Here is a 25,075-nt window from a genome sequence, read left to right on the forward strand (position 1 = left end):
CATGTCCTAATGAGCATCATAATCCACAAAAAATTCTTAAATAACACAAAATTTCTTATTTACTTTAGTATGCTACTATGATATTAAGATGGAAAGCAACATTCTTAAATTCTAGTTCTGTCAATAATGTCTGTCACTTTGAACAAATGTGTTTACCTTGCTCATCATCAAGCTTTCATATATAAAGTGAAAATAACAATCGACTCACAAATGCTATTACAAGTTTTTAATATTTCACAAAATAGTATATAAAGCATTTATAAATTATAAACTATTAAACAGATGTGAAAATAAGAGTCACATTATTAAGACCCAAACTGGCTTCAGTAGGTAGGCTCATATTTCAACAAAGAAAATAAAGTACATTAAAATAAAAACTATTTTAAAACAATAAAAAAATTCCATAAAATGAAAACCATGATTAGTTAACGTGTCTCATGCATGGCTGCTCAGTCTGGGTCTCCGCACCATAAGATGCAGATGAGGCTGATCTGAAACTTGAGTCACAGAAGGAACTCCTTATGCTCCAGCCCTTCTCGCATTCCATGACAAGTCACATCTGGATGCACTTATCAAGCAGCATCGTCTCTATCCCAGGCACGCCGGGCGTCACTGCACTTCCTGTTACTGCATTTTGCAGATGTATTTGTCACAAGCAGAGGCCTACAGCCACACCAGCTGAACCAGGGCTACAATCTGCTGTTTTCTGAGCAGTGTGTCTCTTTGTGTCTTGTCTGTTTTTCATCCTCCAAGACCTGCCATCAGTACTGAGTGTCGTGACAACTTACAATCATGTTACCACAAAAAACACTTGCAGTCACCCACCCACACCTATGTAAAACAACAAACCTACCGATAAACGTGTGTTCTGGCTGCTTCAGGAACTGGCCATTCCCAGTCTCTCTCTCTCCTAAATCTCCTTATCACTGGAGACAAAGCACTATTTAAATGAAGCGAACTAATAGCTACAATGGTTTCTAAACACTGAGATGAAGGGGGAAGTCCAGTACCTTTCACTTAATAAAAAGCAGATGCTGCCTTCTTATATCAATGGCCATGTCGTTAATGCAAAACAAAATTTCTTAAAGGAAATGGAAAGTGCTACTCCAGAGAAAATGAATGAGAAGAGGTGAAATGCCCTCACTACTAATGCCCTCACGTTTTGAGGGTCTGAATGGAAGATCAAACCATTCACAACATTCCTTTAAACCCAGACCTAATCCAGAAGCATAGTGCAGACCACAGTCAAGTTTTCGTTCTGCTCAATTCTCTGAAAGCTGAGAGAAGGAAGGAAGGAAAGAAGCAAAGTTCTGAGGGAGCAGAGGTTTCTGCTTTAAAGGAGTAAGGGAAGAAGCCAGTTCCACAAAGCACACGGCAGGGCGAATGCAGACTGCAGCAAGCTAGACTCTGGGGTGCTCTGGAGGGTTCGCCGACATTCTGATGTCAGCAAGAGGACCTGAGGTTACAAAGAAGGGCAAAACGCCAGCATTCGTTGGAATTTAAAGGAGACATTATCAGTCCCTGGATGCTTTTAAGTGCTCCACCTACAGGAAAAGAGGAAACTGCTGACCTAGTGGGCACAGTGGAGGAACCAGAAGTGAAGTGTGGAGGCAGAGCTGAAACACTGTTTCTCACAATAAAATTTTAACAGATCAAGAGTTACTTCTTGTGATGAGCAAAAAAAAGGGATTCCTAAGATGAAATTCACTGATCAAGATGCTGTAGACACTTTAGAATGACAAATTTAGAATATCGCTTGGCTAGTAAAGAGGTGTGAGAGGATGGACTTCAATTTTGAAAGACGTTCTGTTCAGATAAAACGTTATCAACCAGTATCACATCAATGAAATTGATCCTGCAAACTTCACTGACCTCTCCCTTTAAGATGACCACACGGGCAATGGTGGTGCATGCCTTTAATACCAGCACTTGGGAGGCAGAGGCAAGCGATCTCTGTGAGTTCCAGGCCAGAGAGAGTTCTACAGAAAGAGTTCCGGGAAAGGCGCCAAGGCTACACAGAGAAAACCTGTCTCTAAAAACAAAACAAAAAACAAACAAACAAAAAAGAGCACTGGCTGCTCTTCCAGAGGTTTTGGGTTCAATTCCCAGCAACCACATGGTGGCTCATAATCACCTGTAATAAGATCTGGAGCCATCTTCTGGCCTACAGGCATACATGCAGGCAGAACACTGTATGTGTAATAAATAAATAAACTTTGAAAAAAGAAAAGAGAAATGACCACAGCTACTGCAGCCTTTACCAATGATGGGAGCCATCAAACTAGTAAAAACCCTCCACCAGCAAAAGAGATTCAGTAACAGCTTAAGTGACTATTATTATCTTACAGCAACAAAATGTTTTTAAGATATGTACATGTTTATAATAATGTTATTGTACATTTAGAAGTATAATTGTATATTCATATACTTTTGTATAAACATAATCATGTTCCCTGGAAAACTAGAAAAATACACATAACTTACTATATTACAATATTTATTTCATTGCAACCATCTAGAACTAAACTTACAATATCTCCAAAATTACGCCTACATTTAATATGTTAGATATACTGTTTTGTTCAAACTAAATAATTGGCCACATGTTGAAAGTAAAATTAACTCTTATAGTGCCTTTCTTACATCACTTTAGCTTACCTAAATTGTTTCACTATAACCACGGTTTTTCTTCCACTTATGATTTAAGATGTATACTGAAATCTGAAATTCTCCAAAAAGAGAAAAACAAGACAAGAAAACAGCTTTGAAGAGAACTCCCTCTGATTCCACTGAAAAGCTTTTGTTACAGTAGCCAAAATACTCTGCATATGTACCAGGCTGGTGAAAGCAATCACTAAAGCCCTATTGTCTGTTTCCATGTATTTGGAATAACCTCAATGTATTCTGACAATATTTAACTTCCCAAACAATGAATTGTATGACTACTAATCATCATTCTAGACTTTTCTAAGTATATGGTACTTACAATTTAGGAAAATGGTGTCATTACAATGAAAGTGCTTTTTTTCTAGCAGAAATCAGCGATTTCCACTGTCCTGAATTTGGGGGTGTAATGGGGGCTTAAACAAGGTTGTGCATGGAATCCCAATACAGAAACTACTCCAAAGTGAAACACTATGGTTGGAGCAGAAAAGGAAGGGTCACTTCTGCATCCATCTCTATGTTGATATTTTATTTGTACTGAAATGGGATTTGATTTGTATGTTAATAAATAAAGTTGCCTGGGGGTCAGAGCTAATAGCAAGCCATAGCAGAGCTGGGCGTTCGTGGAGCATGCCTTTTATCCCAGCACTTGGTAGAAGAGCTAGGTAGATCTTTGTGTGGTCAAGGATACAGCCAGCATTGGAGACACATGCCTTTAATCTCAATACCAACCATAGAAGACCTGGAGGTCTGTACAGACAGGCAGTGACAAGGCAGTCATGTGGTTGGGTTTACAACCAATGAGAAGGCAGAACAGAAAGTCTATATAAAGACAAACACACAGGAAGTAGGTCTCTCTTGGCTGAAGAGGATCGCTGCAACAGTGAAGGGTAAGGCTCTTAGCTCTGAACTCTTGGGCTTTTATCTTTATATTGGCTCTGTGTTCTTATTTAGTAAGACGGTTTCTTCTACATTTGGCGCCCAACGTGACAAGAATCCATTAAAAACCACTTGGCTTGGCAGCAGGTCCGGTTCCCTAGCTCGGGCCCAGGTCACCTTGGTCTCAGGCCGGACTGACCGTAGCTCCAAGCTGTTAGCTGCAGTTGGAGCTACTTGGTTAAAGCCAGTGCTACAAACAACTCAGACCTGCCCTGCTGAACAGGGCCCCTGCATGTAAAGCCAACACATGTGGTCGGACCTTAAGGAAGCCAGAGCCCAGGCTTGACTCGGCTCAAGTGGGAACACGTGGCTGATTTAAGCTCTTAGCCAGAACTTGTGGCTACGCGGCTTTCTCGCTCTCTCTCTCTCTCTCTCTCTCTCTCTCTCTCTCTCTCTCTCTCTCTCTCCTCACACCTCGGACACTAGGTTTGCAGACTTGGTAAGTCAATTAACATATCAGATATTTTAAATTAAACTATTTAAAAGAGAAAATTTTTTCCACGGTAAAAAAAAAAAAAAATGGGTTTTATGTGTACATTGGAAGAAAATTGGGCTTTGTTTGAAATTGTATGCAGTCTGACAATGGAACAACTATATGAGAAGATTGATGTTGATTGAATTATGCAGTTTATTACTTTTCTTATCCTGATTTTAGTATTTTAAAAGATAGCCAATTTAAGTGCCAGGATAACAGTTCTAGAAAAACCTGTTAAACCTGTGAAAATGAATTATAGAGAAATTCAAATTCAGACAGAAGAAATTAACAGTGAAGTTGTTTCAAGATTGGATCATATGGTTACAGAAAGAAAGCCTGTTTTCACGCAGTCACCCTTAATTTATCTGGTAACTGTAAAGCAGTTGCCTAATGAAATGACTACACAAAATATTTGGGCTCCAATTGAAATGTTAGATTTACGAAGGTTTAAGGAGGCAACAGTATCTTATGACATGCAATCCTCATAAGTAAAGCAAATGTTAAACTCTTGGTCAACATATAATAGGATTATACCACAGGAATGGCAGGAGCTGGCACAGGCTGTTATGGAACTCAGTCAAAGTTTTCAGTGGAAAATGTGGTTTAGGGATGAGTCTAAAAACATAGAAAAACAATGGAGGGATAAAGGAAGACAAATCTGCCAGGATCAGCTTATTGGAGAAGTCCAATATGCTTCGGTACAAACACAATGTTTATATGATGTTCAAACCCTAATTCTATGTCGAACAGCAGCCTTGAATGCATGGGACAGAGTTGAGGAACCAGGGGAAAAAACTGAGTCATTTACAAAGGTTATACAAGGCCCAAAAGAATCTTTCACAGATTTTTTTACAAAGACTGGCTTCAGCAGTAAAGAGAATGGTCCCGGATTCAGAAGCTAGTCAGATAATAATTGAATCTTTGGCCTTTGAGAATGTGAATGTAACATGCAAAAGAGTAATCAGGCCATTAAAGGCAAGATCTGAACCTTTGGAAGATTGGATTAGAGACACAGTTAATGTTGAGGCTCATGACCATGATTATACGTGGGTAGGAGAAGCAATTTCAAAAGGTCTGAGGAATGTTAGATGTTTTGGATGTGGAAAGCAAGGACATTTGAAAAGGGACTGTAAACAGGTCATTCCTAGAAACAATGTTTCTTCAAGGAACAATGGCAACAGAATGCCCCTTCCTTCTGGAGTATGCAGAAGGTGTGGTAAGGGAAAACACTGGAACAACTAATGTAGATCAACAAGGGACAGGCAAGGTAATCCTTTGCCTTGATCTTTGGGAACTTCCAGAGGGGCCTCATGCAAACCCCCATAGCAAATCCAGTTCAAACCTTTGCTGCAGTTGTAGAGGAAACCCCTACTCAGAGCGATTAAATAACCAAATGCCTATTGGAATAAATCATGCTGGTCAGGATGATGAAAGAGAGAGAATAGAAAATTCAGGAGATAACATAAAGAAAAATTTTTGGCAAACTTCTATTAATGAACAAAGACCAAAATTAACAATAAAAATAAATAGTGTTTTGTTGTCTGGTCTGGTAGACACAGGTGCGGACGTTACCATAATTGCACCAGAATTTTGGCATCCAACTTGGCCTCTTCAGGAGGTAAACGTTCAACTGTTAGGAATTGGGACATTATCTCGAGTGAAACAGAGTGCAAGATGGCTCGAATGTATAGGTCCAGAAGGACAGAGAGGAAAATTAAAACCATATGTGGCTAACATAGCTATGAACCTGTGGGGTCGAGACTTGTTGCAACAATGGAATACTCAGATTAACATCCCTTCAATCTCAGAAACAAATCATAAACTAGCACATGTTTCTGAGAGAAAAATTAGAAGATATTATTCTAAGGAGTGGTCACCAGCCATCCATATTATACAAGAACAGGGCACAACAGCTGATAACCTTCCAAAGACACCAACAGCTCTACCTTCAAAATGGTTAACAGACAAGCCTGTATGGATTCAGCAATGGCCTTTAACAACAGAGAAACTCCAGGCTTTAGAAGAGCTGGTAGAAGAACAGTTAAATGCTCAGCATATTGAAGAATCAACCAGCCCTTGGAATTCTCCTGTATTTGTTATTAAAAAGAAATCTGGTAAATGGAGAATGGTAACAGACCTTAGAGCAATTAACAAAGTAATTCAGCCAATGGGCTCTCTACAATCTGGAATTCCTTTGCCTACTCTGTTACCAAAAGATGGCCTCTCATAGTTATTGATTTAAAAGACTGTTTCTTTTTTTTTTTTTTTTTTTTTTTGGTTTTTCGAGACAGGGTTTCTCTGTGTAGCTTTGTGCCTTTCCTGGAGCTCACTTGGTAGCCCAGGCTGGCCTTGAACTCACAGAGATCCGCCTGCCTCTGCCTCCCGAGTGCTGGGATTAAAGGCGTGCGCCACCACCGCCCGGCAAGACTGTTTCTTTTCAATACCCTTACAAGAAAAAGACAGAGAAAGATTTGCTTTCACAGTGCCTACTTATAATAATTCTCAACCGGTTAAAAGATTTCAATGGAAGGTCCTCCCACAGGGAATGTTGAATAGCCCAACTCTGTGCCAATATTTTGTACAACAGCCGTTGGAAGTGATACGTAAAAATTTCCTAAATCAATAATTTATCATTATATAGATGATATTTTAGTAGCTGACTCAAATGCAGATACTTTAGAAAGAATGTTTGAAGAAGTAAAGAAAATTTTGCCTTGCTGGGGATTACAAATTGCTCCTGAAAAGATACAAAAAGGAGATTCTATTAATTATTTAGGATATAAAATAGAGCTACAAAAAATTAGACCCCAAAAGGTGCAAAATAGGAGAGATAGACTACACACTCTTAATGACTTTCAAAGATTATTTGGAGACATTTCTCATCTACGAACTATTTTGGGGTAAAAAATGATGAACTGAATAATTTGTTCAAAACCTTAGAAGGTGACAAGGACTTAAATAGTCCAAGAGAATTATCACCTGAAGCTGAGAAAGAATTGGCCTTGGTAGAAAAGAAAGTACATGAAGGGCATGTGGATCTGTATTGATCCAAAGCTAGATTGCATTTTGGTTATTTTACCTTCTAGGCATTCTCCTACAGGAATATTAATGCAGAGGGAAGGTATTATATTGGAATGGATATTTTTACCAAATAAACCAAATAAAAAATTAAAAACTTATGTGGAAAAAATTCTCTGACTTGATTTTGAAAGGAAAATTGAGACTTCGTCAATTAGCAGGAATAGACCCAGCAGAAATTGTTGTGCCTTTAACTAAGGAGAACATTGAAAAATTATGGACAGAAAGTGAACCTTGGCAAAGAGCTTGCAGTAATTTTTTGGGAGAAATTAACAGCAAATATCCCAAAAGCGATAGAATTGATCTTATAAAGAGAGCTGCTTGGATCTTGCCTCGAATTGTACGAAAACCCATATCTGGAGTTTGTACATTTTATACAGATGCCAACAAACAAGGAAAGGCAGGTTACAAATCAGAAAATTTAAGTAAAGTGGTTCAAAGTCCTTATAATTCAGTTAAAAGATCAGAACTGTATGTTATTCTGTTGGTATTAATGGATTTTTCAGAACCTCTCAACATAGTTACTGACTCTCAGTATGCTGAAAGAGTGGTATTACATATTGAGACTGCAGAATTTATCCCTGATGGTTCAGAATTAACTTCACTATTTATTCAATTACAAGATATAATCAGGAAAAGAAGTCATCCTTTATATGTAACTCATATTCGATCCCATTCTGGTCTGCCAGGCCCTCTAGCACAAGGGAATGATGAGATTGATAAATTATTAATAGGAAATGTGCTGGAGGCCTCAGAATTTCATAAAAAACATCATGTCAATAGTAAAGGTTTAAAAAAGGATTTTTCCATAACCTGGCAACAAGCCAAAGAAATAGTAAAGAAATGTCCTACTTGTTCCTTCTACAATCAAACGCCATTACCAGCAGGATGTAACCCAAAGGGTACTTAGAGGAATGAAATCTGGCAGATGGACGTGTTTCACTTTGCAGAATTTGGAAAATTGAATTATGTACACCATACCATTGATACTTATTTTAGGATTTCAATGGGCAACTGCTTTGAGTTCTGAAAAAGCTGATTCTGTAATCCCTCATTTGCTAGAAGTTATGGCCATCATGGGTATACCTGCACAAATCAAAACTGACAATACTCCATCATATGTCTCTTTTAAAATGAAACAGTTTTTTGCTTATTACAATATAAAGCATATTATAGGCATACCACATAATCCTACAGGTCAAGCAGTTATAGAAAAATCAAACAGAATGCTAAAGGATATGCTAAATAAACAAAAGGGGTAACAAAAACCCCCAGAAATAGACTGCATAATGCTCTATTAACTTTGAATTTTCTTAATGCCAATGAGAAAGGAACAACAGCTGCGGAGAGACACTGGATAATAGAAAAGACTACAGAATTAAATCAGCCTATATACTTTAAAAATGTGCTGACCTCTGAATGGAAACCAGGATATGTGTTATGTTGGGGACGAGGTTTTGCTTTTGTTTCTACAGGAGAAGATAAGCTGTGAGTACCATCAAAATTGATAAAGGTTCGATTTGAACAAGAGAGACCTCTTAATTAGAGGAGGTGATAGTTCAGCAACCAGCATGAACGTCCAATTTAAACTAACTTATACCAGTAACACATGCCTTTTCATTTAATCATATAATAACTTGCCAAAAAGGAGTATCCCAAAATTAGTCTTGGGGAAAGGTTTTTGTTTTTGTCTTTTAGGAGAATGAAGGTTAAGGAATCTGAAGAACACTGGACAAATGAGACAACTGAAGAAAAAGGACAAATCATCTACCCCAGGAAACAGAGTGAAATGGCATATAGGTATATCATCTAAAAAAAATTTGTAAGTCCTACTAAATGTTTGTTTCTGCTCTTCTCTAAAGATTTAACACTATTGGTCTTCTAATAGTCCCAATTAATTAATTAAAGCTGACTTTGGAGTTGGAGAATGGCACTCTTCTTCTTTAAACTCAAGCATGTTGTTAAAAGGAAAATGCAAACTCCCTGTATCATGTCAGAAGAGCCATCTTCTTCCATGGGACAGTAGAAAAACCAAATTAATTAAGGGACTATTCTATTACTAATCTCAACTCTTTGATTCTATTCTGATTCTTTAAACTTTTCTTAAAGTAGAAATTTTATATCAAAATTTACAAGACTGATAGGTAGATAGATAGATAGATAGATAGATAGATAGATAGATAGATAGATAGATAGATAGATATACATTTTAAACTTTAAGATATGAATGGTCATATAGAGTACTAACTATTCTAGAAAAAAGGCTTCAAATAGCTGCATATATATGTCTTTGTGTTCGAGTCTCTTATCAGTTTTCTGCAGGATATCACAGACAGGCCTAACATCAACTGAAGTCTCCAGGAAGAAGATGGGGCCCCACAACAACAACAATTCCACGTGGACAATAATAATATCACTAAGCTGACAAACATCATCTACAAATCAGCTTTGAACTACAAAGTGCTCAGAGCAATTTTGAGAGGGCTAGCTGAGATGATCCAGTCTCAAAGACTACTTGAATAAGGACTTGAGATAAACCCTGAACTTTGGCATTATACACAGACTGGATAACAAAGGATATAGTTACCTTTCCTAGAATTTGACAATTAACCTAAAATTTTTCTAAAATAAAGATACCTTCACCCATACCCAGCAGAAAGCAATTTTAAGAATACGACGCCCACATTCCCAAAGAGGTGGTGTGGGATGAGTGGTTTTTTTGGTCTTTTAATGGGTTTTGGGTCTGGGATAATGTTCATTATTTATGTGGGTTGGTTACAAGTTGTTGTCAAGGGTAAGGAAAAGGGCTGAGCAAAGGAGATTAGATTTAAGGTTCTTGTTTTAAAAAAAAAAGGGAAAAGAAAAAGGCAAACACTAGTTTTAAATACTTTACATTGGATTGTATTGTTTTATATTATATACAAATTATATATATTGAAATTGACATTGTCAAAAAATGCTATATGTATATTTCTAATTGTACTTATAGCATTCATTTAACAAATAATGTAATTTTTCTGTTCCTTGAATGTTATTATTACCAACTATTAGGATAAAAAGAAATGAAAGTTAGTAGTTAGACATTACAATAGAACTTGTAGTCATATTAGGTATGTTTTCAAGACTGAGCAGATATATTTTAGATAGACAGGTCATCTTCAAACCCTTCAGAGATCTACAGAATATGGCATTTAAAATGTTTTAATAACTTAAAAAATTTTTCTTTTTGTTATGACTATGAGACATGTCAGCTCCTAGCAGTACCAATCTACTTCAGAGAGAATATGGGCATTGAAGAAACTGCATATTGAGTCAACTTTCATTGTTGCAAAAGTTAGTCACTGGACAACAAAGTATCCTCGAATCAACAGGACAAAATGGACAGACAGAACACAAAACAAAGGACTACTGATTCTTGCCAAAACAAGTGTGGATATGGCTTTATCAAAAGGCATCTTTTGAAGCCAGGACAATATGGCACCATCCCTGAAGTGGCCTTTGCAATCTGGAAAAGGTACAGTGCCCTTTTCTTCGAAGGCAGCTGAACAGGCAGTGGGCTGATGGCTTCTGATGTGCAGTGGAACGACAGCTGAAACAGTTATTCTTGAAGAGTAAATAAACTCACACCTCTCAAAAGTAGACTGACATTTAATAGAAGGATATGGAGAAGAAGGGGATGCTGAGATGAAGCCACACACACACAGCCAAGAAGAATGGACAGCTGAATTCAAAAAACATCAACAATAAAATCCTGAATCATGACAGGACACTAGTGGAATTCAGGTGTTTCTGGTACATGGACTGCTCTCACCCAATGTGAGGTTGAACTGTTGACCTTGTGTACATCCTACTTCACAAATGAGTCTGTCAGATACACTAAGCCTATAGGCTGAAGATGATGCCCCAACACTGCAGAGAAACCTCAGGTGACTGTCCAGGCAGCTGGCTGTTTCTGTCAACTCACAAATTTTTTGGAAGTTGCTTGCATGCACTTTGTTTTTATTTTTGTTAGATAATATTATTTCCTTCTTAGGTCATGAGGGAGTTGAAGATTAGTTAGTTATAGTTGAAGATTAATTAGTTATAGTTGAAGATTAGTTAGGATAGAAAGTGAATTAGGTACATTTTGGACTTACCAAAATAGGATAGATAATGGAATTATTTTCTCTGAATTTGTCAAATACAAATGGACTAGACATTGTTTAGGTATTTATTACTTGTATATATTGTATATAGTTATTGTACTTTTGTATATAGTTTTTCTTATGTTAGTTATAACCTTTTTCCTTTTTTCTTTTTATTAAAATAGAAAAGGGGAAATATGGTGATATTTTATTTGTACTGAAATGTGATTTTATTTGTACGTTAATAAAGTTTTATTATTTATTACGGGGGTCAGAACTAATATCAAGCCATAGCAGAGCTGGGCGTTCATGGTGCACGCCTTTAATCCCAGCACTTGGTAGGCAGAGCTAGGTAGATCTCTGTGTGGTCAAGGATACAGCCAGTATGGAGACACACACCTTTAATCTCAATACCAACCATAGAAGACCTGGAGGTCTGTACACACAGGCAGTGACGAGGCGGTCATGTGGTTGGGTTTACAACCAATGAGAAGGCAGAACAGAAAGTCTATATAAAGACAAACACACAGGAAGTAGGTCTCTTGGCTGAAGAGGATCGCTGAAGCAGGAATGGTAAGGCTCTTAGCTCTGACCTCTTGGTCTTTTATCTTTACATTGGCTCTGTGTTTCTTATTTAATAAGATGGTTACTTCTACACATCTCTTCATGTAGCCCTGTAGCTAGAGTTTTCCTGCCTTGCCAAAGTCAGGACCAATCTTTGTCACCCGCCAGTCCCACAGCTGCTCAGACCCAACCAAGTAAACACACAGACTTATATTGGTTACAAACTGTATGGCCGTGGCAGGCTTCTTGTTAACCATTCTTATAGCTTAAATGAACCCATTTCTATAAATCTATGCTTTGTCACGTGGCTCGTGGCTTACCAGGCATCTTCACATGCAGCTTGTTCTGGTGGCTGGCTGTGACTCCTTCTGCCTTCCTGTTCTTTCTTTTCTCCTCTCTGTTAGTCCTGCCTATACTTCCTGCCTAGCCACAGTCAATCAGGTTTTATTTATTGACCAATCAGAGCAACTTGACATACAGACCATCCCCCAGCACAGCCAAGTGCAGACCATCTCAGACGCCTGCACTCAGGCCCATGGTCCTAATCATCCTCTATGTTGACCTGCTGGGTAAAGCCACGAGGAACCCGAGAACGGGCTCCCACAGGACATACAGAACATCCCACAGCATAGCCCTGCAGCACTCATCTTGAAAATCATTGGTATTATCAAGATACATCTACATAGAAAAGAATAACTAACATTTTAAAGACTTACTTATGGATAATTATAGCCATCAAGATTATATACACAGACATTTAAAATAATGAAATTGAAAAGAAAGCATACCGGTTAATATTTATTCTAGGTACAAAAAACTAAACTGCCCATTTGATTAGCCTGGTATAATGTTCCCAGAATACCTAAACACTGCATCCAATCTTCAAGTATTTTTCACAAATGCAAATTTTATAGGTTAATAAAATGCATTAAACTTGGTTACAAATTTAGATTATTAAATCAAGAGCTATTACCAAATGTCTACTTACTAAAAAGGAAATGTCACCAGTATTAGTCCTGGAGAACACTATTTCAGGGCGGGGAGACAGCTCAGTTGTTACAGGGCCTGCTGTGCCAGCACGAGACGTGAGGTAAGATTACCAGCATCCGCCCAAAAGCTGACTGTGATGGCACACATCTGTAATAACGCCAGCACTGGGGGAAAGGGACAGGCAGACCCCTGGAGTTCCCAGTCTAGTCCAACTGATGAGCTCCAGTAAGTGATCTCCTCTAGCCCATTTTAAAAAACAAACAGCAATCTTGAAGGCACTCAGTGTTAGCCTCTCCCTCCACACATGGTCATGCACACACCCACATGAACGCGTGCACACAGAGAATACTATGAATGCATTCCTAATCATTTGATACAGTTTTGTCATCCCAGGAACCGGCCAAATGTAAATGCATCTTTATAAATAAAGTGAAATGGATAACTAGATGAGCTAGTTGACTTACCCAGAATAACCCTAACTGTGAGCAGGGAAGAATTTCTTCATAAACTGAAGTGACGGTAAGAATTATCACCACTAAGAATTGTCATGTTACAGACAGAATGTTTGTTGTGTTCATCAAAATTCCTGGAGGGAATCCCTGACCCCCAATGTGAGGGATGAGAAAGTGTGGTCAAGGCACACACTCACATGTTCTTGCTCTAGCTCTGCCACAGGGAAAATCAGCAAGAAGACAATCATCTGTAGGCCAGGAAAATGGCCCTCCCCAGAACCTGTGTTTTTCACTTCTGATCTAAGACACCCAACCTCCAGAACTGCTGAGTGGTGGTGGGTGCTTTGGTCACTATAGCTGTTGGCATTTGCCAGGGAAATGTCAGAGTGAGCAGGTGTGTGCACACAGTGTTTCCTGGCACACCCACTGACCGTCGTGTCTACACTGGCTGTAGGAGGAAACAGGAAGTACGGTATGTGGCTGTCAGGCAATGTGCGGGTCTAAAACTCAGTGAGCTCTGTTTATAAAAGGAACTAATCCATGCTAGAAAGATCCTGAACTCTTGCACAGAGTCCAACAACTGTCCCTTCTGCACAGCTGAGTCTCAACTACTCATGTTGCTCTCAACAGAACATTAAAGAAAGCCGCTGAGAGCCACTCTGATTACGGGAGCTCCTAAGAAGGCATGTGTACCACACTTGAAGGGCGGGCACCCTGAAATGTACTATTCTATACATTCGAACATAGAGCGAACTTGTTATGTTTTGATTTTTCTTTATTTCAAAAAATATTTTCTTTATACACTTTTTTTTTTTTTTTTTTTTTTTTTGGTTTTTCGAGACAGGGTTTCTCTGTGTAGCTTTGCGCCTTTCCTGGAACTCGCTTTGGAGACCAGGCTGGCCTCGAACTCACAGAGATCCGCCTGCCTCTGCCTCCCGAGTGCTGGGATTAAAGGCGTGCGCCACCATGCCCGGCTTTTTATACACTTTTTATAAAGAGATAAATAAATGTTTTCCAAAATACCTTTTTTCTGATGTGACAGTATTTTAAAAAATCTATGCAATCAAAGGTCTGTGATTGGATTAATCCAAGTTTGAGCCCAGCCTGGACTACATGATGAGTTAGTTCCAGGCCAGCCTGAGCTACAGTGTGAGATCCTGTCTCAAAAAATAAATAATAAACAAATTAGATTATATGAAAAATATCAGAAGCAACTAAGAGGTCCTAATCAATCAACAGGTAAAGTAAAAAGAAATTAGTTGTAAGTCATTAAAATACATGGAAGAAAACGTAAACACATATTGCCAATTAAAAGAAGCTACTCATTAAAACCTACAGGCTTTATGATGTCTGCCTCAGCCATGTATCAAACAGTGTTTCCACCAACAAAAGTCCATACACATACAACCACAGTATCGAAGATTGTAGCACCTAGGGAGAGCACACCCATCTTAATTTGTATGCTACAAAATTATGTAACGGTACACTTCTCAGAATATACCCCATAATGCCATATAAACATTGTATACAGAAGAGGGCAAAACTATGGAGCCAGGAAAAAAATCACTAGCTGCCAACAGTTAAGGAAGGGAACGGTGAAGGGAGATTTTTCAGTTAGAGAATCTACTCTGTGTGGTATTGTAAGGATGATGATGGATGTCATGGCTCCTTTAACCAACACATAGAAATGGTTATTTTACCAAGAACCCTAATGTAAACTATGACTCTGGGTAAAAATGATTTATGATGTAAGTTCTCGAGTTGTAACAGATGTGCCATTCTGGCAGATGTTGTTAATAAGGGGAGCTATGCCAATATATGGGCAGAGTTTCTGTATCTTTTGCTCAGTTTTGCTATGAACATAAAGCTATACCCCAAAATTAAATGTTTTTTATGTCACAGAAGTAGATGAGTCCATAGAAATGTCTAAACATTTTGTAATCAATTTCATGTTACATTATTCTTTGTCTAATATTTATTATGGTAAAATTATTTACTTTTCAAAAAGCCACACTAGGCATTTCTAAATTCTTGCCCATTTCAGCCATTGGTTCCTTAAAGTGCTTTCTACAAGAAAAGGGAAATGAGCCCTTTAATGGTGCCTTCTATGCTTCAAACACACTCCTCTGTGATTGGAAAACATCTCTAACAATAAAAGATGACAGTGATGATTAAAGAATGAGAAGACCTAGTTCAGAAGAGAAAATGCTGGTGGTCGAGCAGAAGTCTCCCCATGCAACACAGAATACTGAAGTGTGGAGTCCAAGAGAGACAACAGAATGCTGGGAATGGGACGCAAGACTTCAGTTAAACCAGGCTATTCCTCTGTGTTCTCCTAATAAAACCTCAGCACCCAGAGCACTGGTGCTCAGCCAGTGGGTCACAACCCCCAAAGACCACTGGAAAACACAGACATTTCTATTACAATTCATAACAGTAGCACACTTACAGTTATGGAGTAGCAATGAAAATAATTTTATGGTCGGGAATCACAACATGAGGAACTGTATTAAAGGGTCGTAGCATTAGGAAGGTTGAGAAACACTGTTCTAGACAGTGATGCTCACTGCTAATGTGTGTACACTTGGACTGGTCATGTGACCACTGTTTCAGAGCAGTCACAGACAGCACTGGCTTCTCCTTTTCCATGTGCTGAGACATACCCCATTCTGGAAGTTTACTGAGTGATTGCAGGAACTACCACTAAGAATAGACTATAAAAGCACTATTAATAACAAAAAAAAACTAGAATAAGTACTATTTTGAATCATGTCTATACCACCCTCAGAAAATAAAGCACTCCAAAGAGGAAATAATCAAGTAAAGAACAAAAAGGGACCAATGTTTATAGGTAATGTTACACAGATACAGTCTTCTTTTGTTTTCAAGACCATTAAAATGATACAACAGTTAAAACTCGGTTTGGTAAACACTGTATGTAAGCCATATTTTAATTTATTTGGCTTTATTTAAACTACTGTCTATATACAATAATTACTATAGGAAATGAAAATATTTTAGTTCCAAAATTTAAGTGGGAAAAAGCATCAAAGCAAATTCTGAGGACACAAAATTTGGAAATGATTAACCACTTAAAAATACAGTCCTATCACTAATGAGCACTTGAAAATTTGCACCTGCTATAACCATAAGTAACAGATAAACAATAAAATCCTTGTTCCGAGAAGTCACTGGTAAACAGTGTATGTGGGTTCTTAGGTCAGAGAGAACCACTGTTGTCATGCCACCCTGGACTGTAGGAACACATGCTCAGTGTACCTGAGTCATGTAATGTGGGGTTCAAAGTTCCCTCTGCCAAAGAGTCATATATCCCAAAGAGTCATATATCAGCACAAAGAAGCTTCTCTGAAAATGGAATCGGCAAAGTAGACCTGGTCAGATGATAGCTGGTAACTACACTCATCCCTTAGTTTAACTCCACAACAAGAAATATATGACTATACACCCAGATGCTTATGAAACCCAAAACTCTTCATTGGGATTTAAAGCTAATCTTTAATGGCAAACAGAAGATTTTAGAATTCTTTACTGGGAATCTAACTTTTACAGCTGGTAGCTAAATAAACGTTCACTTACTGAAATAGTCTATGTTCTTTTTAAAATAGCCACAAGAGGTCAGTCTTTCCTAAGAAATACATTTAAAATGATCCTATACCTGTGAGCCAGCATTTATTTTTGCAACACAGTATGTTTACCCATTATGACGTGAATATGAATAAACCACATATTAAATCCGGTGAAGTCATCTAATCTCTGGAGAATCAACAACAAAATTATAGAAGATCATAATGACCCTATACCTACAATTTTAAGCTTAACACATAACTTGAGTTAACCCCTAAAACAGGATGTAGACACATCTTTACCAATTCTATTTGTTGTGGAATAATCTTTTTATACGCCAAAGAGGTGTCTTTGTCAAGGCACCTTCTGATTGGTTTAATAAAGAGCTAAATGGCCAATAGCTAGGCAAGAGGTATAGGTGGGACTTCCAGGCAGAGAGAGAATTCTGAGAAGAAGAGAGGCAGAGCGGCCATGGAGACGTGGAACAAGTCGGGCACACAGAATGGGAGAGAGGTAAAAGCCACACAGAATGTAGCTTAATAAAAATATGAGTTCATTTAAGTTGTAAGAGCTAGTGGGACAAGCCCACACTAACAAGCCGAACTTTCACAATTACTGTCTCTACGTCATTACTTGGGAGCTGGCTGGCAGGACAGAGAAAGACTTCTTACATCTATTTGTGAACATGCAGATTACTAGGACATTAACTGTTAATCTAAACACACAAAAGAAATGGCACTTGGGTGCGCAAAGCACAACAAACCAATGTAGGACTTTCAAAGCCGTTCCATACCCCGCATGCTTACCTTGCCAACTATCATTGCAGACACAGAGTTTTTCTCCTGTTAGGTCACAGTAGCCGTGATCTGGACTGCCACAATTGGCTTTACAGTACGGAATATCACATGCTTCCCCTTTCCAGTATTTATCACATTCACAATACACTTGACTTGCAACAGAGACACTAGTTGTACACTTTCCATGACCAGAACAATTGTTAGGACAAGAATTGATTCTGTAAAACATAATTCACATGCTCAAATATCATTCATATATTCAAATTCAAGAAAATCAAAAATGGATTTTGAGTGATTTTTGTAGACTTTAATTTTCATATTTTTGTTGTGTTTATTAACACAATTTCACAATGTGGCATTCATTGTTCTTTGTTCTGTACCCCATTTTTAGAGACAGGGTGTCAGTGTGTGGTCGGGCTGGTCTCCTGCCTGGCCTCCCAGGGGCTGGCACTGCAGTTATGTACGTCATTCCACAGCCTCCCTGTCACTCCTCATCCCAGTAGTTACCTGTCCGCAGTCACTCTTAGTTCATCGAACAATGTATTTTAGCCCACAGTGTCCGCGGACTACACGTTCAGCTTCTGAAGCGTCTGTGCAGTCCCAAGCATGATGTTTATAAAGCCTTAAATAAATATTTTGGATGTATATTTTAATAAAAGAGAAGTTTATGAACTCCTGAAACTTAAGAGAACCAAGACATGACATGGCTCTAACCTTAAGACACATACTACCACCTATACATCCAAAAAAGGCATGTTGATCACATTTTCTTTTAATGCCCTTTAACTGACTGTATTCACTTCCCCTTGTGTGCATATTTGGATACATTATCATATAAAGAAATCCCATAATAAATTGCTGATTGAAGGTATTTAAATACTTCTTCCCGGTGAAATTTTTTCTGGTGAGCAATTTCTATCTTCATGAAGAAAAGAAAAAACTGTCAAGTTATTTTGTGACCATTCCTCTAAAATCACCTGAGAGACTCTCACTCCTTCACCCCTGACCTGTGGATATAAAAGGGTTTTAATGAACATAAATATGCAAAGAGGCTAGAGAGATGGTTCATGGTTAAGAGCAACGGCTATTCTTCCCAGAAACTGAGGTCCAATTCCAGCGCCTACATGGCGGCTCACGACTCTCTGTCACTCCAACATCTTCTGGCCCCCACAGGCACTGAGCAAGCATGTGGCACACAGACAGATACCTAAAACAACTGCGGCCGCCAAGCCAGCACTAGGGAAGCAGTTTACCGCGATCCCGCCAACTGACGTGTGAGCAGTGCTGACACCTGACAATGCTCCGGAAACTAGCAGGAGCGAGAGAGACTACAGGACAGTCATTCATCAGGAGGCAAAGCTGATTTCAGAAGACAAATACTGTGGACGCCAAGACAGACTGACCTCAACATGACAGCAGACGGCATCAGCACCCCACACTCACAGACAGGTCACCCAGACCAAACACTCAACAAACCCTGTCAGACTTAAAGAACTGAACAGACATCTGTATGGCATTCTAACCCAGACATGCCGTCTACACATCCTTCTCAGCAGCCCCATGAACTTTCTCTAAAATGGAACACATTTTAGGACACAGGCAAGCCTTAACTAAACCAGCAAATTGCAACAATTTCTTGTACTCTCTTTGATGACAATGGGATAAATAGAAATCAATAGGAGACTAAGAAAATATATAAATTCATAGACTGAAAAACATATTCCAGAATGATTTTTAAAATTCCTACAATCAAATCAAAATGAAAACTCAATATACCAGAACCTATGCATTAAAATGAAAGCAGTTATCAAGAGACAAATTAATTGTTATAACCATCATTAGTAAAATTGTAGGAATCTCAAATTTAAAAAAAAAAAATTACTCATGGAAACAAGCCAGGCAGTGGTGGCGCACGCCTTGAATCCCAGCACTCGGGAGGCAGAGGCAGGCGGATCTCTGTGAGTTCGAGGCCAGCCTGGTCTACAGAGCGAGATCCAGGAAAGGCACCAAAACTACACAGAGAAACCCTGACTCAAAAAAAAAAAAAAAAAAAAAAAAAAAAACAGAACAAAACAAAACCAAAATCAGTAAATGGGAAAAAAATAATTAAGTATCAAGGAAGAAATGGGTTCCACAAAAAGAGATAAGATTGACAAACCCTTAACCAAACTAAACAAAGAAAGAGAGAAGACCCAAATTAATAAAATCAGAAATGAAGAGGAAAAATAGTACAATAGATGCCAATGTTGCCCAGGAGATCACAGAAGCACATTTAAAAACCTATATTCCAATAAATTGGAAATCCGGAAGAATGGATAAGCTTCTCGAGGCCTATCAAAATGAAGACTGTATGAACAGTTTAAACAGATCTAAGACAAGCAATAAAAGTAAGTATAGGTGTCCTAACCAGAAAGTCCTGAGCTCAGATGGACTGTTGGATTCCACCAGCCTTTAAAGAGTCTTAGTGACCTTCCTCAAAGCATCCCACAGGTAGGAAGCTCTGTACACAGTGTCAGACACATGACAGATTTTCAATGCATATTGTTTTTATTATTTCAGAAGAAAGAGAAGTACAGCCATCTAGTTTATCTCGTATGCCTCAATTTCTTCATGTGTAACATGAGAAAATCAATCACCCTCATGGTGAAACTGTTATAAAGGAGGTTAAATCCCATAATGTAGCTACAGCACCTAGGTATCTCTAGAACAGAAGGACTACCAGACCTTAATTCCTACAGGCCTCTTCAAACGCAAAACAGAAGCTCAGGGCTCCCCGAAATACCACGTACGCCTTGCTACACATGTAAAACAACTCTAGTACTATTTTACTTAAGTATTTACTTAACCAAACAATTTTAAATTTTGTAATTAGCTTTTCAACCACACAATTTGCTACTGTAAGATCCTCCAGACTTGAAAATTATCATAACTCAGACTTAGAGGGCAATCTGTGGTATATTGCTAATACTTTACATCACTTAGAAAAAGATCCTGTATAAGTTAAAACTTAATACACCAACGTGTTCCTGGTATATAGGACATTCATATGTAAGTTAGGACCGTTTTACTAGATGAACCTGAACAAATACTTACGAGTAGAAAATGTTGAAGCCAGTTAGGTTATATGCAGCATCGCTAAAAAAGTGCAGCAGCGCATAGCCAGATGTTGTGACGACCTCAGGCACCGTCTCGTTGCCCCTCACTTCAGGGACGATCAAGCCACTAAAGGAGATCAGAATTGAGATTTATAGGTACCCACTGTGACTCTGCACAGAAATACGCTCAAAACCAGTATCCAGTTCAGAAAGCACACACATTAGAAAGAACTAGCAGAAAAACAAATAACAGATTTATCAGTTTCTCCCCCATTAGGTCTACTTCTGATAATAAACTAACACAGGCCACCTCACAGTCTCCTCCCCCTCCTCCTCCCACTACTGCTCCTCGTGTTTTTACATACACGTGTACTTCTCGCAGTTGTATGATTACATCTGTTGTGTAACTTGTCTTGAGGAGGCAAAGACTGACATCTATTCACCCCTCTGAGGCTTAGGCACCACCAGAGAAGAGGGGGAGAAAAGAATGTAAGAGCCAGAAGAAGGGTTGGGTTTTTGTTGTTGTTGTTGTTGTTTGTTTTTTAGCTATTTCCTATTTAAAAAAGAAAGAGAGAAAGAGAGAGAGAGAGAGAGAGAGAGAGAGAGAGAGAGAGAGAGAGAGAGAGAAAGGAAGAAAGAAGAGAAGAAGGAAAGGAAAGAAGGGGAAAGAAAGAAAGAGAAGAGAAGGGAAGGAAGAGGAAGAAAGAGGAAGAAAGGGAAGAGGGAAGAGGAAGGAAGAGGAAGAGGGAAGAGGAAGAGGGAAGAGGAAGAGGGAAGAGGAAGAGGAAGAGGAAGAGGAAGAGGGAAGAGGAAGAGGGAAGAGGGAAGAGGAAGAGGGAAGAGGAAGAGGGAAGAGGGAGAGGGAAGGGAAGGGAAGAGGGAAGAGGGAAGAGGGAAGAGGGAAGAGGGAAGAGGGAAGAGGGAAGAGGGAAGAGGGAAGAGGGAAGAGGGAAGAGGGAAGGGAAGGGAAGGGAAGGGAAGGAAGGGAAGGAGGAAGGAAGGGAAGGAAGGGAAGAAGGAAAGGAAAGGAAAGGAAAGGAAAGGAAAGGAAAGGAAAGGAAAGGAAAGGAAAGGAAAGGAAAGGAAAGGAAAGGAAAAAACAAACAAAAACTCCCTCCTGGAAGGACAGGGGAGGCCTGTAAGATTCAGGAAGCCCCTGAAACACAAGGCTCAGGAGATCAGAATGAAAAGGTTGGGAAACTCTGGAACTAGTCCAACTGTCTGCAAGTTGGACAGGGAGATCACAGGATGCAGCTTTTGTGACTCATCCACTCTGGGACAGTTCTTAATGATACAACTGCCTTTAAGTCACCCATACTCCTGTAAGCAGCCTTTCATGCAGGTTCCTGTAGCTAACCCTAGTAGACTCATTCATTCACTAAGCTAAACTTGTACAAAACCATCTCTGTTCTGTCACTGGTGCCCATTCTAGAGTGAATACTTGTATCTTCCTATCTCCTTAAGAGGTATGTAGTCACACAACAAAATAAAAATGAGCACACTGAAGAAAGAAAAAAATAATATTCCTAAGGCAATACCTAATCTTTGAAAGCTCTCTTAAAAAGAAGAAAAAAATGATTTGTGCTCACTCATTTATAAAAGGTTGTAAAGCAATAAAAGAGGGTGCTGGAGATGGCCCAGCAGTTAAGAATGTGTGTCACTCTTGCAGAAGACCCAAGTTTGGTTCCCACCACCCACACTAAGCAGCTCAAGTCCGCTTCTAACTCCAGTTCAAGGAGATCAGACTCCACTGGCCTCCAAGGGCACCTACACTCTCATGCACATACCCACAGACAAGCATATACACACAAACTCTCTTAGAAATAAATATTTTCCTTTTTTTTTTTTTTTTTTTTTTTTTTGGTTTTTCGAGACAGGGTTTCTCTGTGTAGCTTTGCGCCTTTCCTGGAGCTCACTTGGTAGCCCAGGCTGGCCTCGAACTCACAGAGATCTGCCTGGCTCTGCCTCCCAAGTGCTGGGATTAAAGGCGTGCGCCACCAACGCCCGAGAAATAAATATTTTAAAGCAATAAATTACAAAAGGGACTTCCATTTATTATATAACACACCAGACCATTTGGACCAATCCACAGTTTACAACCCACAGAGTAAACAACATAAAAAACTAAAAACAACCTGCCTGAGATTGATACAGAGCTATCACTTAGGGATGAGCCCAGGCTGAATGGAGGACATTTCTCTCTTCACAGTTGAAACCCAGATTTTAAGGCCTAAATAATTAGGGAGGGGTGTCAAAGATTTTCCAGAGCTAGGAAAGCAAAAGGGTAACCCTTACTTTGAACTAGGGCCCCAACAACTAGGAGGCAGGAACGGTGAGAGCTGCTGTGTGTCAGGCCCTCCAAGGAATCACACTGCACCTTGGGTCTGAGTGATCTCAACTACTGAATTTGAGTTGAAGGTGAACCGCTGGTGCCCCAGTTACTTTCTGCAGGATTAGATCTCTCCAGGCCTAGTTTATTAATATATCCAATTTTTTTCAAAATTCAATATCCAGCACAAATCTGTCCAGCATCAGAGGGAAGTAAGGATGTTAGAAATAAAACTTCTCAATTACAAATAATCTTCATATTGTAGTAATGTCTTGCCTACAGAATAAGACCTAATTTCTTAAGTATAGTGTATAAGGAGTCACTGTTTCAGTGACTCAAGAGTTATGTTACCTAGACTCCTTCTGACTCCATCACTTAACAGAGAACTTGGCTACCAGTTCTTGGAATAGGACCTCCAAACTCCTGCAATTTCTCGAGTGACAAACTACCTGCTGTTTACAGAGGACTTTGACAGGTCCTGTCAGTGGGTCCCTTCATAGTGGAATCTAAAGTTACACTTCAGGTCGGGGATGGTCACTCCAGCCAAACCAACCATGTGACTGAGGAGTCGAAGGCATCTGGTATCAGCCTGACTTAGTAACAGAAGAGGGGAGAATACAGATTTGAATTCATGGACAATGATTCCAACAACCAAGCCTGCATAACGAAACAAACAACTAAAAACCATCTCCAGACACCGGAAACTCAGGGCAGCTTCCAAGTGATGAGTGCACAGATGCGCTAGGTGGGTAACATCCTAAGCACACAATGTTTTGTGTTTGCCATCTTTCCCAATCTCAATTCTGTGCCTCTCTTTATAAGCTGGTTGCAATTTCTATTCTTGAGAATAAAACACTGGCCACAAATACAGCACTTTGCTGAGTTATGTGAATCATTCTTAAAATTAGGAAGCATGGGTTCCCAGAATTAGTGATCAAATAATCAGAAGAAAAGACGGGGACATCCTCCAACTTCCAAATGGTGTCTATAGTGAGGACATCTGTGTGCCCTTCCTTTAGCAAGTTTCGCCCTACTCCAGGCCTTGGTGTCTAAACTCATCACAGTGACCTTTGCCTTATTCCTTACTATTAATCGATGTTAGTAAATGCAACAATTACCCATGTAGTTGGCTGAGTGATAAATATTTATAGTATTATAACTCAAAATAATTAAATGCTTATTCTCAGCAAAGTAGAATTTAACAGTGTATACTTCTGAATTGAGGTTGAAATCCTAATCCTGGCTTATCACCTACTAGAGGTAAATGATTTCTCTGAGTCTCAATTTTTTCAATTGTAAAATAGAAGATAATAGTACTTCACCCACAAGATTTCTGGGAGGCTTAGATGGACATTTAAACTGGCAGCAACGATGCTTAGCATCAAGTAGATATTCAATAAACTACAGTTTTCCATCCTCTTAGTATCTTCACCAAAACCAACTTGGAGGAAAGGATTTGTTTGGCTTACATATCCTGAATCCCAGTCCACTGAGGGAAGCTGAGGCAGGAACTCAAACTTGTCAGGAACCTGGAGGCAGAAGCTGATGCAGAGACCATGGGGGTTGCTGCTTACTGGTGTGCCCACCATGGCTCCTGATGGCTCGGCCTGCTTTCTTATAGAAGCCAGGACCACAAGCCTGGGGTGATGCCACCCATAATAGGATGGACCTTCCCATGTCAATCGCTAATTGAGAAAATGCCCTCAGGCTTGCCTGCAGCCTGATTTTATGGGGGCATTTTCTCAATTGAGGCTCTCTTGGTGACTACAGATTGTAAGTACCAAGCTGACATAAAACTGTCCCGCTCACTCAGCGTAGGTAAAAGAGTGCCTGATAATGAAATGCTCCAGCTCCACCTTCACAGACTAAACCCACCCTGATAATTATCTCAGGAAAGGTTCCTCTAGTAACAGCAAAGTGTTGGTAAAAATTTGATAAACAGGTGTTAATGAGTGCAAAGTCATTAGACGACTAAAAAACAAA

General features: G+C 39.2%; 1 protein-coding gene across 7 annotated transcripts in view; it reads right to left on the reverse strand.

Annotated features, from left to right (window-relative positions):
* Positions 1-25,075, reverse strand: part of Atrnl1 (attractin like 1) — a 590,535-nt gene that overhangs the window by 544,892 nt on the left and 20,568 nt on the right. For all 7 annotated transcript variants that reach the window (XM_028880975.1, XM_037205779.1, XM_037205772.1 and 4 more), the window contains exons 4-5: positions 20,762-20,890; positions 17,678-17,886 (exon numbers count right to left, since the gene is read on the reverse strand). In XM_028880975.1, coding sequence (XP_028736808.1) covers positions 17,678-17,886; positions 20,762-20,890 — 338 coding nt within the window. The remainder of the gene's footprint in view (positions 1-17,677; positions 17,887-20,761; positions 20,891-25,075) is intronic.

The sequence above is a fragment of the Peromyscus leucopus genome, chromosome 1, assembly GCF_004664715.2.
Source record: "Peromyscus leucopus breed LL Stock chromosome 1, UCI_PerLeu_2.1, whole genome shotgun sequence".
Lineage (NCBI taxonomy): Eukaryota > Metazoa > Chordata > Mammalia > Rodentia > Cricetidae > Peromyscus > Peromyscus leucopus.